This window comes from Sebastes umbrosus, chromosome 5 (assembly GCF_015220745.1).
Source record: "Sebastes umbrosus isolate fSebUmb1 chromosome 5, fSebUmb1.pri, whole genome shotgun sequence".
Classification (NCBI taxonomy): domain Eukaryota; kingdom Metazoa; phylum Chordata; class Actinopteri; order Perciformes; family Sebastidae; genus Sebastes; species Sebastes umbrosus.
In genome coordinates this window covers 5,972,033-5,986,998 of record NC_051273.1, presented here as the reverse complement: position 1 = coordinate 5,986,998, position 14,966 = coordinate 5,972,033, and the positions used below count along the sequence as shown (strand labels likewise).

At 39.5% G+C, this 14,966-nt stretch overlaps 1 protein-coding gene across 3 annotated transcripts; it reads left to right on the top strand.

Annotated features, from left to right (window-relative positions):
* Positions 1-974: 974 nt before the first annotated feature.
* On the top strand, positions 975-12,594 carry tdrd5 (tudor domain containing 5). Of its 3 annotated transcripts, none has more exons than XR_005207075.1 (17): positions 975-1,163; positions 3,318-3,561; positions 3,680-3,897; positions 4,014-4,320; positions 4,613-4,782; positions 4,936-5,019; positions 5,183-5,239; positions 5,945-6,107; positions 6,352-6,518; positions 6,756-6,970; positions 7,831-8,040; positions 8,168-8,234; positions 8,680-8,880; positions 9,601-9,732; positions 11,353-11,409; positions 11,882-12,017; positions 12,141-12,153. XR_005207075.1 is itself a non-coding variant. In XM_037771126.1 (17 exons), the coding sequence occupies exons 2-16, from the start codon at positions 3,318-3,320 to the stop codon at positions 12,002-12,004; spliced, it is 2,346 nt and encodes a 781-aa protein (XP_037627054.1). In that variant the 5' UTR covers positions 975-1,163; the 3' UTR covers positions 12,005-12,017; positions 12,141-12,282. The 3 variants fall into 3 exon arrangements, 2 of the variants coding, with proteins under 2 accessions (XP_037627054.1, XP_037627053.1); XM_037771126.1 differs by having other exon boundaries at positions 11,951-12,017; positions 12,141-12,282; XM_037771125.1 differs by having other exon boundaries at positions 993-1,163; positions 11,832-12,017; positions 12,141-12,594.
* The last annotated feature ends 2,372 nt before the right edge of the window (positions 12,595-14,966 follow it).

The window sequence follows — 14,966 nt, the reverse complement described above, 5'->3', positions numbered from 1 at the left end:
TATATTTGTTTATTATATATACAAAAAGCCTAAATGCAACCAAAAGACACTGGATATGAATTGCTTTTAGGGACACATTCTGGCAAAATATTCACAAAGTGTGAATGCATCACCTGGGGGTGTTACTGGTGTTTGAGTTCTGGTGTCTGGCCCTTTGGAGGCTGGTGTGTCAGTTACAGGCGATTGTGACTTTATGGGTCCAGTCCTCCTTGGTGAGGACTTATAAATATATATATATATATATATATATATACATATATATATATATATGTATATATATATATATATATATATATATTATACATATATATATTATAAATATTTATAATATATATATGTATAATATAAATATTATACATATATATACATATATTATACATATATATATTATTTTGATACAACTAGAAAATAAACCATGCACCCACAAAACAGTAATTTAAACAAAATAAAACCAGCCCCCAACAAATAAGTTTCCCCAAAATAACACCAGGTGCTGTAAGCTTTTTCACCTCCCTTTACAAACATTAGAGGACGCTGCTGCTGCTTCTCCAGTTGAAACAGAGCAGTAACATTTTAGTTGCTGCAGTGTGGAGCAGTAGATTGGCAGGAAAATAATAATAATAATAATAATAAAAAATTAAGAAAAAAATAAAAAAAAAGCAGTAGATTGACAGAATTTTTTTTTAAATAAATTAATTTTTTTTTTTTTTTTTTAAAAGCAGTAGATTTTGGCAGGGGAAAAAAAAAATAAAAAATAAAAAATAAAATAAAATAAAATGAATAATTATTAATAATAATAACAATAATAATTCAATTCTCTCCATTATTCCTGTTGCCCTTAAGTAATTAATTAGAATATTGTGTACTTTCTTAGATGTCTTTCCTAGCAGATGGTAATATCTCCATCATCTACTCCTGATAGCAATCCCCTTCTTTCTTTGTCATCTTTGCTGCCCTCTATAAGAACATGCTTGACAGTTCTCTGGTTTATTACAGTGTGTTCTCAGGGTCCTTTTTGTTCCTGCTGTTTTTACCGTTACCCCTCGCGCTGCTAACGACGTTGCTAACGACTACGGTCGGTTAGCAACAGGTCGGTTAGCAACAGAAACCAGAGGTCCAGTATCGTGGGAGGATGCGGCATATATATAACTAGAAGACTTGAGGTAAGTTAACGTGTCCACAATACTTTTGGAACAATTTGAGACATCTGGTCCATGTTTGTATTTAGAGATATTACTAATTAGCTAATTCATTTAAGGTTTTCTGTCCTGCCAGTTGGAGGCTAACGTTAGCTAATTTAGCAAGTAGCTAGCTAGTTGAGTCATGTGCATTCTGCGGTTATTCAAGTTTCACGATTCAAGAGTTGTATTTTCCATTTGCACCTTTAACTAAGTACATTGGAATTGTGAGCAGTTTACACCGAGTCAGCTTTAAGAAAAGAAAAAAAGGTAGAACAGGCACAAGGTAATTACAGTACAAAATAAGTATCACATTCAACTTAACACAATAAATAAATACATTTTTAAAATATAAAACACCCTCAGTGTAGTCAATAAATAAACTACCCTCTATATATACAATATAAATATACAGTATATATATGTATATATGCTCCATGACCATGTTAAAAGAACTTGTAACTCTCAAAAAATATTTAAAAAAATAAATAATTAATATATTTCAGTGAATTACACAGTGAAAGGCAGCATATTGCACAGCATTACAGTCCATTCAGTTCAGGTGTACTGTGTGTCAATAATGGTATGGAGGTGAGGTTTGGGGGATTTGTGTCCCTCTTTAATGTCCTTTATTGCCACCAGTCTTATTGTAGCTGTGAAGAAGCTGTTGTGAAAGCAGAGGTGCTCTGTGAGTGGAGATGCTCTCTGGTTATGTGTCTGTGCAGAGCAAAGGGAGCTTAACTAGCTGGCTAGTAGCCGTGTTTATGGTGTAGGTGTGTTAATGTCACCTCATGCAGGTTTATAGGACCTGTAACGAGCAAAGTAGCATGTTGCTACTGTAATGTTACAAGTGTAAGGTAATGATTAAGGATGGCCGACATGACCTCAACATGACGACATGACCTCCTGTCACATTTTTATCTTTTGTTTTTTAGATGAATCCAAGTGCAAAATTTGACCATATGACCTTGTGTAAAAAAACACTATCACCTGTTTTGGGCCTGTCCAAAGGTACATTCTTTTTGGCGTAAGATTTATACAGAATTAGTTACTATATTTTGGTACAAACATAGTTTTTAAGTGGGACAAACTCCTGTTTGGTCTTCTACCTTCTAACATCTACAAATATCAAAGGTCCCATATTGTAAAAAGTGAAATGTTCATGTCTTTCATATCATAAAGCAGGTTCAAGTGCTATATAAATACTGTGAAAGTATCAAAACGCTCAATATACGGAGAAATACACACACAGCCCGTATTCAGAAATTGTGTCTCTGAAACAAGCCGTTAGGATTTCTGTCCATTTGTGATGTCACAAATCTACAATATTTAGACCATTTCACGGTTTTAAATGTAAATATTCTAAATGTGTCCCAGTTTATTTCCTGTAGCAGTGTATGTGAATGTCATCAGCTGACAGGAAGTAAACATGGACCCAAAATGTTGCCTAGCAACGCAATTCTGTTGAAATGCACTAAAAATGGAGCGTTTCAGACAGAGGGTAAATGCAGGTATATTCAGGCAGACAGTATGATGAAAATAATGTGTTGTAAACATGTTCTGCTAGAAACACAAAATGCAAGTATGAACCTGAATATGAGCATAATATGGGACCTTTAAAACAAAATACTTATTTAGAATATTGAGTGTAACTCCTAGAAAAGCAATTAATAAGACATGGCTTAAACCAGATACCCCATCACTAGAGAACTGGTATGATGTAATTTATGAAATATATGTAATGGAAAGAATTACTTTCTCAATGAGGCTTCAAGAAACTAAATTTGAGGAAATTTGGAAGGAGTGGAAAAAGTATATTTCACATGAAAAGCACCCAATGTTCTATTTGTGTGTTCTATAATTTCATTGTAAAAAGTGGAAAAGTTGGTTCACTTCATATTTGTATCTAATTAAGTATGTTAATGTAAATGTCTGAGTAAAACCAAATAAAGGAAAAACAAAATGAAAAAAAAAATGGTAATTCAAAATATTTTGGCAGATTCAAAGCAATTAATACTCCAGCATTTGTATCTTTATTTCAGCATTGTGTACTCTTCTCTGGTGTACTTCCAACCACCTGCTTTGGTTCAGGATGTGCAGTATGTTTTGTTCCATATGTCCTCTTTCTGTGTTCTCCAGATGTCAGCAGGCAAGATGAACCAGGAAGACGTTTTAGCAAAGCTGAAGAAGGATGTTCGTTCCTTGCTCATATCAGCTAAGATGGGCTTGGACCCCGATCAGCTCAGGCGAGACTATGTCGCCATGTTGGGGCATCCCATGCCCCTGAAACTCCTAGGCTTCAGACACATCATGGATATGGTGAAGGAGATGCCTGATGTGGTGTCGATTATCTTCAGGGTAGATGGCAGCACATGTTTAAAGGGTAGCATCCTTTTTTTATTTAAGCATGTATTTGATCACTGTTACATCTGCGTATCAAACACCACCTGAACAAGTTCTTATAATTCATGCTGTTACCTTTTATATGTCCGCCATCACAGCTGTTGGCGACGATTCCACCCGAAACATCGAGGAGCTAGTAGCTAAGCAGCGCACTCCTAAGACCAACAAGAAGTTCAAGTGGGGAGGAGGTGTCAGCTACTTCTCGCCCCGCTACTTTCACCAGCCCACCCCCGCTGTGGTCCTTCCCAGAAGAGGTCCTGCTCCTTTGGCTGTCCCTGCCCAGCTGAGGGCACAGCTTCGCATACTGCTCTCCCAGGTATGACATGAAGATGCCCTGTGAAATTTAGCTTTTTCTAGCCTCATGATGTCTAAGCTGTCATGTAGCTCTGTTGCTGCAAAATGTTTCAAGTAAGGATGCGGTCGCTCTCCCAGGGTCCACTTAGGTTGTCTGACCTGGAGGCCAGCTTCCTGCGCTGCTTCGGCCAACAGCTTCGTGTCCACAACTACGGCTTCTATTCCACCGGAGAGATGTTGGAGGCATTGGCGGACCTGATCCTTATCCAGCAGGGCAGACTGGGCTCAGTTCTGACCCTGAGGGAACATATGCTGCCCAGGCTGCTGCTCATGCCTACCAGCTCACCAAGGAGGACTGGACCCATAAAGTCACAATCGCCTGCAACTGACACATCAGCCTCCAAAGGGCCAGACACCAGAACTCAAACTCCAGTAACACTCCCAGGTGATGCATTCACACATTGTGAACATTTTGCTAGAATGTGTCCCTAAAAGCAATTCATATCCAGTGTCTTTTGGTTGCATTTAGACTTTTTTTGAGATTGGATAGCTTCAAATCCTCCCAAAATACATGGATTGGCTAAATGTTAACGGAGTTATCACGACATAATCCAAAACTAACTGACTGTTCAAAGTTTTGCACAGAAAAACACTGAGGAGGGGCTCCTCATATTTTGTTATTTTTTGCAGTAGTTTAATTTTTTTTAAATACCTTTTGTGTTTTACTCCAATTAAAGTTCCAGTGAAGCAGAGTCCTCTGGACCAGCCTGTTACTAAGACTACCTTGGGCCCTGTTCATAAAGAGTCAATAACTGTCAGTAACAAGCCACAGATGGTTGAGGAGAACCAGGAAGCAGACCCAGAGCTCTGTGAGGAAGGTGGGCTCTTCCAGAAACGTGTCATCAAGGTAAGAAAGCGTAGTACCTACACCTGCATCTGCATCTTGTTGCTTAGAGCAAGACAAATACAATATCATTGAATTAGGAGTTGTGGATAAAAATATTTGTGTACAATTATTTATTTGAAGTAAAATTATATTTCTACTTAAATTCTACTTCAGCTGGAGGAGGAGCTTCGCCAGCGAATCCTGGAGAATGGAGTCGCTGGCACCATCAGTCAGGAGCTGAAGGACAAGCTACGAAAGGTCAGACTTCCTGCGAGATTATAACCAGATGTTTTAGTGTCTCTAGTGACTACAAGCCTCTATCATGCTTTGCTTTTCATGGCAAGAATTATTTTGGTGCAGAACGTAACCAGGACCATGGTTATACAAGTCTTGTAATTCATATGTTCATGACTCTCTGCAGGTTGTAGGTCAGACCAGTGGTGGATTATCTGTGCACGATCTGCCTGATGAGTACAAGGTAAACAAAACATGCAGTTCCCTGTTCACCTTCATAGTGCCACATGACAGTTTTAAGACAAATTATTACACGGCTTTGTTGAATACTCAATTCTGATTGGTCAATCACAGCGTTCTAAGGTCTGTTATTTCTTTATAGCAGACCGTTGCTATGTATAGCAGACCAATGATATGGGCGCAGTTCTGATGTCAAGAGTCTGGCGGACCATTTTTGTGTCAAATTATTGATTGCTTAAGTAAAGTAGCCGTGTAATAAGCGGGATAATGTACAGCTAGCCAGTCATTGTTGTGAAATAAACCCTTTCAGGGTGCTGCATCGCCCTGTCGGAGGTTTATTTCACAACAATGACTGGCTCGCTGCACATTATCCCTTACTTAGTCATGGGGTAGGGAGTTTAAGAACTCATTCATTTGAGGTACTGGCTTCAGTCATTCCACATCCAGCAAAATAAAAAGCATTGGCTTCGCTGTTTTGCTTTTGTTTCTTGCTTTTTTCAGCACATTACTGATCTAGAAAGTCACTCACTCACATTTAACCTACCTGCCCCTAATAGTGATTAGGAAGCGAGCAAGCGACTAAGCTATTCTTCAGTTCTTCAGTTAATTGTTTTATAACAAAAAAAACAAACAAACAATACAGACAACAAAAGACAGACAGGGTCATCCTGAGTGAGGTGAAAAATGAAAGATGTTTTTTGCTCCTCAGAGGCTTTTTGGTGAGGACTTTCCGCTGCTACAGAGCGGCTTTGTCAGTGTCACCGAACTTGTCAGTGCCATGAGTGACACCTTCCACCTGAAACCTGTACTGGGTGACAATGGACAACACTGGATAGTCATGGACATACAGGACAGTGACGATACACAAACAGGTGTGTATGTGCTCCAATGCCAGTCTTAAGATTGGTTTATATCCACCCCTTTTTCCTCCTTAAATCATTTATCCGCTACCAGTGTCTCACTAGGACACCAGTTTGTTTGTTTCTGCAATCAATACTTTTCTAATCAATGAGCTATTGTAACAAATGGTGGTGTCTTAGACATCATTTGACAATGCATTCTTGTGGAACAATGGCTTTCAACTAAGCAGGAAATGTATTTCTCTTTATTTTGTAGACTCAAAGGTGACCGAGAGTTTTGGTGACAGTCAGAAGCTGAGCCACTATTTCAACTGTGGAGAGTCTCCTTGGGAAGGCAAGCTGGAAGGAGACAACGATAATATCACAGCAGATGATGAGAATGAGGAGCTAGAGACCACAAACAATTGCAAGACCCAAGAAATGGTAGGCAATAACTTTTTCATCATGTTGTTTTACGTTACGAGGCTCTAAGAAAAATCTTTAGTAAGAGAAAGACCTAGATAAAGATTTAGTCAAGTAATCGAAGCATCACATGGTGTGATGCCAGTACAAAACCTGTTATTACTTATTAAATGTGCTGTAGAATAATACTGAACATACAGTTACACCACTGTGTACCGCTCACAACTCTCACTTTGCTTTTTACGTGTCGTCCTGTAGATATCTTGGATGTACCCTGCCATTCAGGTGCATTGCAGCCCTGCGGTGCCCCTGGACGCCCTGCAGAGTCAGCGTCTCAAGCCGCCGACACGTCACGGTGCTCGAGAGCTGGCAGGCGTCCTGGTGGAACAGGTGGAGTCACCTGGACATTTCTACATCCACTTCAGCGAGACTGAGGAGGCCGAAGCTATGGAGGACATGATGTTTGAGATGAGGTGGTGGATATGTTACTGGCAGCTTAGTCAAAAAATGATGTACCAATACTTCCTGTGCCTATTGTAATATTAGGGATCCCCTTTGGAATTGCAGTATAATCAGTAACATAATGCATAATGTCTTTCTATATTTACCTTTGCATCATTCCTGGCACACTCTCACTCTATGTCGAACCATATCGCTAGCATAAAAAAATATGCTCAAATCATAACATGGAAACTCAAGGCCAACAGGCAACAACAGCTGTCAGTGTGTCAGTGTGCTGACTTGAATATGACTTGCCCCAAACTGCATGTGATTATCATAAAGTGGGCATGTCTGTAAAGGGGAGACTCGTGGGTACCCACAGAACCCTTTCATTCACATATCTTGAGGTCAGAGGTTAAGCGACCCCTTTGAAAATGGCCATGCCAGTTTTTCCTCGCCAAACTTTAGCACAAGTTTGAAGCGTTATTTAACCTCATTCGCGACAAGCTAGTGTGACATGGTTGGTTTTCTAGTTTCATATGATGCGAGTATCTTCACCACCTAGAGTGAGCCCGCTACAACCTCCAAAAGATCAAATAGCAGCCGCGCCAGACAGCGGCCCGTCAAATTTTTAAGAGGTTAATTAAAAATCGCGTTAACTTTGACATCCCTAATCTGTATATTTTCTATGTGGGGTTCATCATTACGTGAACCAAAATAAACTTAGTCATTTAGCTTGACCAACATGAGATAAGAATAATAAATAAAGTGTAAAACATTTATTAATTGTGGACATCTTTGAAATGTATTCCCCGAAGACAGACAGACTCCCTTTTAGACAGTAAGTGAAAAGACGCTAACACCTTTTTCTCTCTTCCTCTATCGCCTCTAGACGATGTTACACCTGTCCTGAGGTATCAGAGCGTTACTGCCTCCCTGAGCAATATGTCCGACGGGGTCAAGTCTGCTGCTTGTCACCCAAAGGAATATGGTTCTACCGGGTTGTGATCCATCAGATCATCAGCCCCACTCAGGTCGAGGTGTATTTTGTTGACTTTGGCGATATGCTTGTGGTACAGCGGGCCAACCTCAAGTTCCTCAAGTAAGGGCATCTCAAATATTTGAGCAGTTAAACAATCCAACAAGGTTCTACCACTACTGCTACTTTACTCAGCTGATTGGTGTCTGTGTTTTGCTGTGGTCTCGACTGTTCATCTCTGTTTCCTCAGGTCATGTTATTCCGTTCTTCCGGCGCAAGCAGTTCCGTCATCACTCGCTGGAATTAAACCCACCACTGTGAGTCTGATAGCATATTTAATAATATATTCACAGTTACCTGCCTGGCAAATGTGAGCTCTCTTGCAAAAGCCATGGTATTCATCTGTATCTGGCATTCTTCCTGTATTAATACTACAGACAGTAATTCATCCTGCCTTGTTATGAGACTGATTGTCTTCGTATATATTGCCTTTGACTTGAAAGGTTATTTGTAATACTCACCATCAGTGTTTCCCACGAACCGGCTTCATGATTATTTATCTTTAAATGTTCCATAAGAAAGTAATAAAAGCACAAAACAATGGTCAGGTGCTATATCGTTTTCAAAAAGTATGTAGTGTGTTACTGTTCATCATATACTTTTGTCTTGCTTCTGTAAATAAATTAAAATGGTCAAGCTGTTACAAAATAATCTGTTACATGTAGTTTTATGAATAGGAGTGTTGTGGTTTTCCTCTTGCAGGGCAGCTGGACTGCCGAGGCTAGGGCTTCTTTCCAGAAGCTGTGCTCTGATCGCACCCTGGTGGGCGCTTTGGAGTGTTACACTGGAGATGTGCTTCAGCTCTACCTGTGTGACACACATACTGATATCGACATCTACATCCACAAAGTCCTGCAGAGCCAGGGCCACGGGACAGCCTGCAACCCTGCAGCCAGTGCAGCAGTAAGCCGCACACACAAACACACATTTCTACCATGGTCATGATAAATACCAGTTTTTTAATGGCTGTCAGGTGTCTTTGAAAATATATTAAAGATATACCAGCACACCTCAAATGTCTATATATTAGGGCTGTCAATCGATTCAGATATTTAATCGCATGGTTGTTCATAGTTAATTGCGTTTAATCGCAAATGAATCACACATTTTTTATCTATTCAAAATTTACCTTAAATTTACTTAAAAAACATTTTCAGGTTTTGGATTGAACAGATTGTATTTTGGTGGTCAAAGGTCACCGTGACCTCACAAAGCAGGTTTTTGGCCATTACTCAAGAATTCATAAGCTAATTATGACAATTTCACACACATGAAAAAGTGATGACATTTGGACAGTCATGGATGTAAACTGTAACTTGACTGGTTGGCGGAGGCATACAGGCACGAGGCAGTAATTCTAGTATAAAAATAACTTTTCCATTATATTTGCTCAAAGTTACCGACTTCAGCTTTAATACTTATGATTCAGGTTAGTTATGAGTTCATTCCTAACTATGAGTCAGTCTGTCCTTTAGACATACAGTATGTTTATGTGACTATGGTAGAGTACTGAAATATGTTTTTTATATATGTATACTGTGTATATATATATATTTATATTTTTATACTTGATCTATACACACTTAATAATTTGTACCGTGTACTTCCTTTTTCTTTCTTTAGCTGTGTGTCCACGTCAGCCCAGTGAGTCTCTACCTGGGGGAGGGAATGGTTGACCTGCCAGAGGTAGAAGAGACCACTTCTTCACCCAAGCCAGCAAACATGCTTGAACAGTCCATGTCGGCTTTATTGACGGTACACCATACACACACACACACACACACACACACACACACACACACACACACACACACGACACACGCACAGAGCTAGCTTCTGCTGTTGTATGCAAAAATCTTTGAGGTTGCAGTACAGCCAAACAAAACGGTAGTGTCAGTACTGGGTTACTTGGATATTTGTGGTGGATTTGCAGCTTTATGTCTCAATTGTTTCTTATCTATGAGTGCACTCTCTTTGTCTCTTCTCTCCCTCCCCCTCTCACTTCCTCTTTCTCACCCAATCTTTTAATGTTGCTGTAAACCTTTTATTCTCCACTGGCCATAGCTCTTATCTTACCAGCCATACTGTCACTGCTGCAGGCCCACCACACATCCTCAACACACACTGGAATCCACACACACGAACACGCACATCAAACACACATATCCTCTTGCTGAAGGGGGGGGGTTCCAATTCAATGCTCCAATCCAATGCTCCTTAATGTACAGTCACACTGTTCAGAAGGTCACAGCTTGTTGTTGGCCAATAAATAAGATGACAGCCAATCAGTGGGCTGTTTAATGGATATTGGTTTACAAGATTGTGTCGCTCTTATGTTAATGAGTGGATAGAGGTTAAACTGAACATATAGGAAAGGGGATTTTACAGTGTTATTGTCTATGACTGCAAAACACCAGAGTTATTCTGGTTATTGTTTAATTTATTTGCATATTGATTGGAAGTTGGCGGTTAAATGATGAAATAAAAAAATGTACTTTTACAAGCACAGATGCAACTAGAGTGAACAATAGTGGCAGAACAATGAAATGATAACGGAATCCATTTGAACAAGGCAACAGTAAACCCCCTGTTGACTAACCAGTTACAAGAACACTCAAAAACTGTTTCGAAATGTGTTTGTTTGCTGTATCCTGTTAGTCTAGCTTCTTCTAGCTTAGTCATTTGTGGTTTCCTAACTGTCTTATTTACAAGTTGTAGAGAAACTCTTCATAGATAGTGAAGTTATTAATATGCCACTACTTTTGAAATTAGAAAAAAAGATTCTGACCTTTTTCTTTTTTGTAACCCAACTTTGCAACATGCTGCTCTGAATAATTACTTTGATGTGACCATTTAATAGGCAAGCCTCCGTCACCTGCTAAGTCTGACAGATCATCACGGTAGCTCTTCTATAGTTTATGTATGTATTACAGTAAATGAAGATCTAGTTAGACTCATTGAAAATGTGACTTTGCTGTCTTAAATAGTGCCTCGTTTCCCCAAAGGTTAAGGTTTTATTTAATTTACTTAAATAATATTTTCCTCTGATTGTAATGGATGCAGCCATTTCAGGAAATCCTGCAGTTGTTTGAACAATATCTGAGTTAACATGGGACTAAATCTATGGCAATAAATGAACAGCTTCTCTGCAAGCCAAGGCAACAGTACCAGGCCTTTTTATGTTCACATATGCAATGCCACCAGCTGAAATTACTTACAATATGTCATATTATCTAATGTGCATTTTAACATACAATTACAGGATATTGTTGGTTTATGAACAAATGAATCAAAGTGCAGTTAATACAACTAAAGATCACTTTACAGTTATGTTTTTTAATAAAATATGAAACGGTACGTTTCTTGATGTCTCAGGTTGAAGACGAAGAGCTGCCCGAGCTGGAGTTTATTGAAGTCAGCCCCCACATCCAGGTATGACCACCTGACACTGACACTTGTCCGCATCCACACCACCGCTTGCAAAACTTAAATGCTCTAAGTTTCTGTATGACACTTCACCATGTTGTTGGTTTGTTTCTTCAACATCTGTATTGCAGCACCAGGTGACAGCTGAGCATGAAGTGGTAAATTGAGAGATTGAGCAGAAATCTTTAGGTTAGGTTGAATTGATAATGAGTGTACATCAATAAACTAAACAGTTTATATGTACAGTATATGACAATTTTAGTAATTGGATCATTGCCTTAACTTAAAGACTGACTTATGAAAGTTTATCTTAACTTCTTTTAAGCTGCTGTTTTTCTGTATGTGGGCAAAAAGAGTTGTTTTACAAAACAAAACAATAGCGTGAACAAACACCGCTAAAGTCTTGTTCATTGCTGTATTTTGTTCAGGGTATGGATGACAACCCATTCAGTGCTCTGCTAAATGATCAAACCCTCAGCTACAGTGAATTGGGCTGGGCCTTGACCAACAAATCGCCTCCTACCAACCCTTCCTGTCTGCCCTCCAGCCCTCTCGCCCCTCCAGATGTGATCCAGACCCAGACGACCCCAGCTCACTGTAACGCAGATCTTAAAGTGAGAAGACATCAGTTGCAAAATAACTTTTTTAAATTTATGTGTTAAGCACTTTAAAAACAGAATAATAAGTAATAGTTATTTTTTGTCCATTAAATAAACTTTACTCTCTACTCCATCCAGCATCTCCTACAGCTCCTGCAGTTCAACACCGAAAGAGGAGCAGCACCGGCCCAAACTCGTTGCCCCCTCGTTGGTCAGGCCACCTCCGATCCTGAGGACCGAGAGCCTCCACACACCTGACCTGGCCCGAATCCAAGACTGCACTCAGGGTACATGTACATGCATCTTTACTTGTTGAGAGAAGTATTCAATGTGCACAGAAGTCATGATCTTAACTTTAAGAATATAGTCGGCTAAGGTGTTATGATTCAAATTGAGTAACTGCAACAGATTCATAAAAATTAATACTTTCACTCTTTATTGTAGAGTGATAAGTAAGTTTGATTTACTGTTAAGCTATTTCAGCAAATGTGTTTTTTTTTATTTGAATTTGTTGTTGAATGGCAAAAACATTGTTCTTGTCATTTCTGTTCATTATAAACACAAAAAATGCACTACTTCTTGTGAGGGACTACAACTTTGTGCCAGTGTTCTTTCCAGTAGAGTAGACCATAGATCAGAAAAGTAAACTCTGAAGGGTTAAGTTAAGCTAAATGTTTTGTTACATAGTAAAAAACATAAATATTTGATTATTACAAGGCATCACATAAAGATTGAATCATTTGTAAGAGTAGTTACCGTTTCCTCAGAATTGTAGAAAGATAACATTATGGAACAAAAATCCTAATGTACACACAAAGGCTTGTCCACTCTCTCTTGCGCACACACTCTCATTTTCTAATAGGATTATACAATGACCTTCATTAACCTGCTCATGTACACACTGAGAGAGAGAAGCCTTCAATGAAATTAGACTGTCCATGGTTGCAGAGAGGACGTATTGATTTCCAGCCTGCTGCTTGCAATGGTGGATGTACCTGCACTGAGAACCTGACACTGATTCAATTAGACCTGTTACCAGAGCTATTTGACCCAACAAGCTGCTTTCATTACATTGCATTTGTCCTGATATCGATACACTGCTGCTCCACCATACCTCTGCCTGCACAGTGTTAACAGAAAAAAGCAAAACAAAGTGGGTCAAGGCAGATTTATCTACAAATCGCTTTTGTGAAATGTAGCATTACAAAGTGCTTTACACGTCTGCACAAATACAGATAAAAACACAAGATAGAAACAAGAATTAGTACATGACAGATTAGAAGATATGGTGTTTGAGAGAGAGTGTGTGTGTGTGTGTGTGTGTGTGTGTGTGTGTGTGTGTGTGTGCGCGCGCACGCGCGCGTGCGTGCGTGTGTTTGTGTGTGTTTTGAAAATGTGTGTGACTACATGCAGACAGCAAGATCTGCTGACGATATTTCCTGTAGTCGGTAGAAATTCTTCCCCTTCATACTTACATCTCATCTCTGTATTTTGTTTCCCAGCATGCCCTGAGACTTGTATGCAGGCTTCCCTCAGAAACCTGACATTGCAGAAACGTGACTCAAATTTAAAAAAAAAAACGTATTAAACTTAAGACTTATTCGACCGTGGGAACACAGCCTCCTTCTTTCTCCAAAAACCTGTTGATATCGAAGTCTTTCATAATGTTTAAAACTAGGTGTGATTCTCCTTCTTTTTTTGGGAATGCATCTCTGCAAACTGTTGCTAGTTGGTTTGTGTACAATGCACAGAGCTGGCCGTAAACAGCCAAGAGGCCGTGTGTCGCAAAATGCAGTAAAAACCCCTATTGAGATTAATATTCTGAATGTGCTGTATACATGTCCAAAGAATGCTCCTAAAGCCTGAATAATATCGGCATATCCCACATGTCTTCATCGGAAAATGCTCCATTTCGAATAAGGCCTTAATCAGAATATCCAAATGGAATAGGCTGTGGCTCAGAGGGTAGAGCAGGTTGTCCACCAATCGGAAGGTCGGTGGTTCGATCCCCGGCTGCTCCGGGTCACATGTCGATGTGTCCTTGAGCAAGACACTTAACCCCAAATTGCTCCCGGAGGCATAGCCATCGGTGTGTGAATGAGTATTTAGATTAAATCCTGATGGGCAAAGTTGGCACCTTAGTAGCCTCTGCCATCAGTGTATGAATGTGTGTGTGAATGGGTGAATACTGACATGTAGTGTAAAGCGCTTTGAGTGGTCGGAAGACTAGAAAAGCGCTATATAAGTCCAAGTCCATTTACCATTTACCATTTACGTGACCCGTATCAAATTTGGAACATTGTCATATTTGGAATATTAGTGTGCATGTAAACACAGTCACTGTTCATACAGCCACAACTTTCAGTGCTGATTCACACTTAAGTCTTTAGTTCAGTCTGTTGCTAGCTCGGTTCAGTCAAAAAAAGAGCCTATACCAGCACTGCACATGAGGGTAATAGCTCAGCAGCCACTTAATTATGACTAACTTGTCAGATTATGATTGTTTCTGTGGCTTTCGAGGTCATTCAATATTATTTTACTGAGGAAGAAGCGTGCTGTGAATCACAGCTGAGCTGATAACAGTGCTCTCAGTCACCTGTGAGGAGCTCCACTGCTTAAAGGTACTGATTCGTTCAGCGACAAATGATGATTCAGTAAAGTGACTTCACTTTAAAGATTTGTTTGTATATGTACTGTACACCTCTAATAGTAATAGTCGTGTCTCATATTGATAATAATTGTTTTATTCTGTTGTCCAGGTGTACCAGTTTCTCCGCTCCAACTACGAGACTCTGGCATCCTGTTTCCTCTGTTTGGTTCCAGGTACGTGGTGCCTCCTACTGTACATCCATCCTTCATCCAACCCAACCGCCTGAAAGAGTCAAAACCCAAAGGAAGGAAAATCTATTCCTTAATAACTGCTAATAAAATATCCTGACACTCTTTGAGATCCAGTTTTGGAAT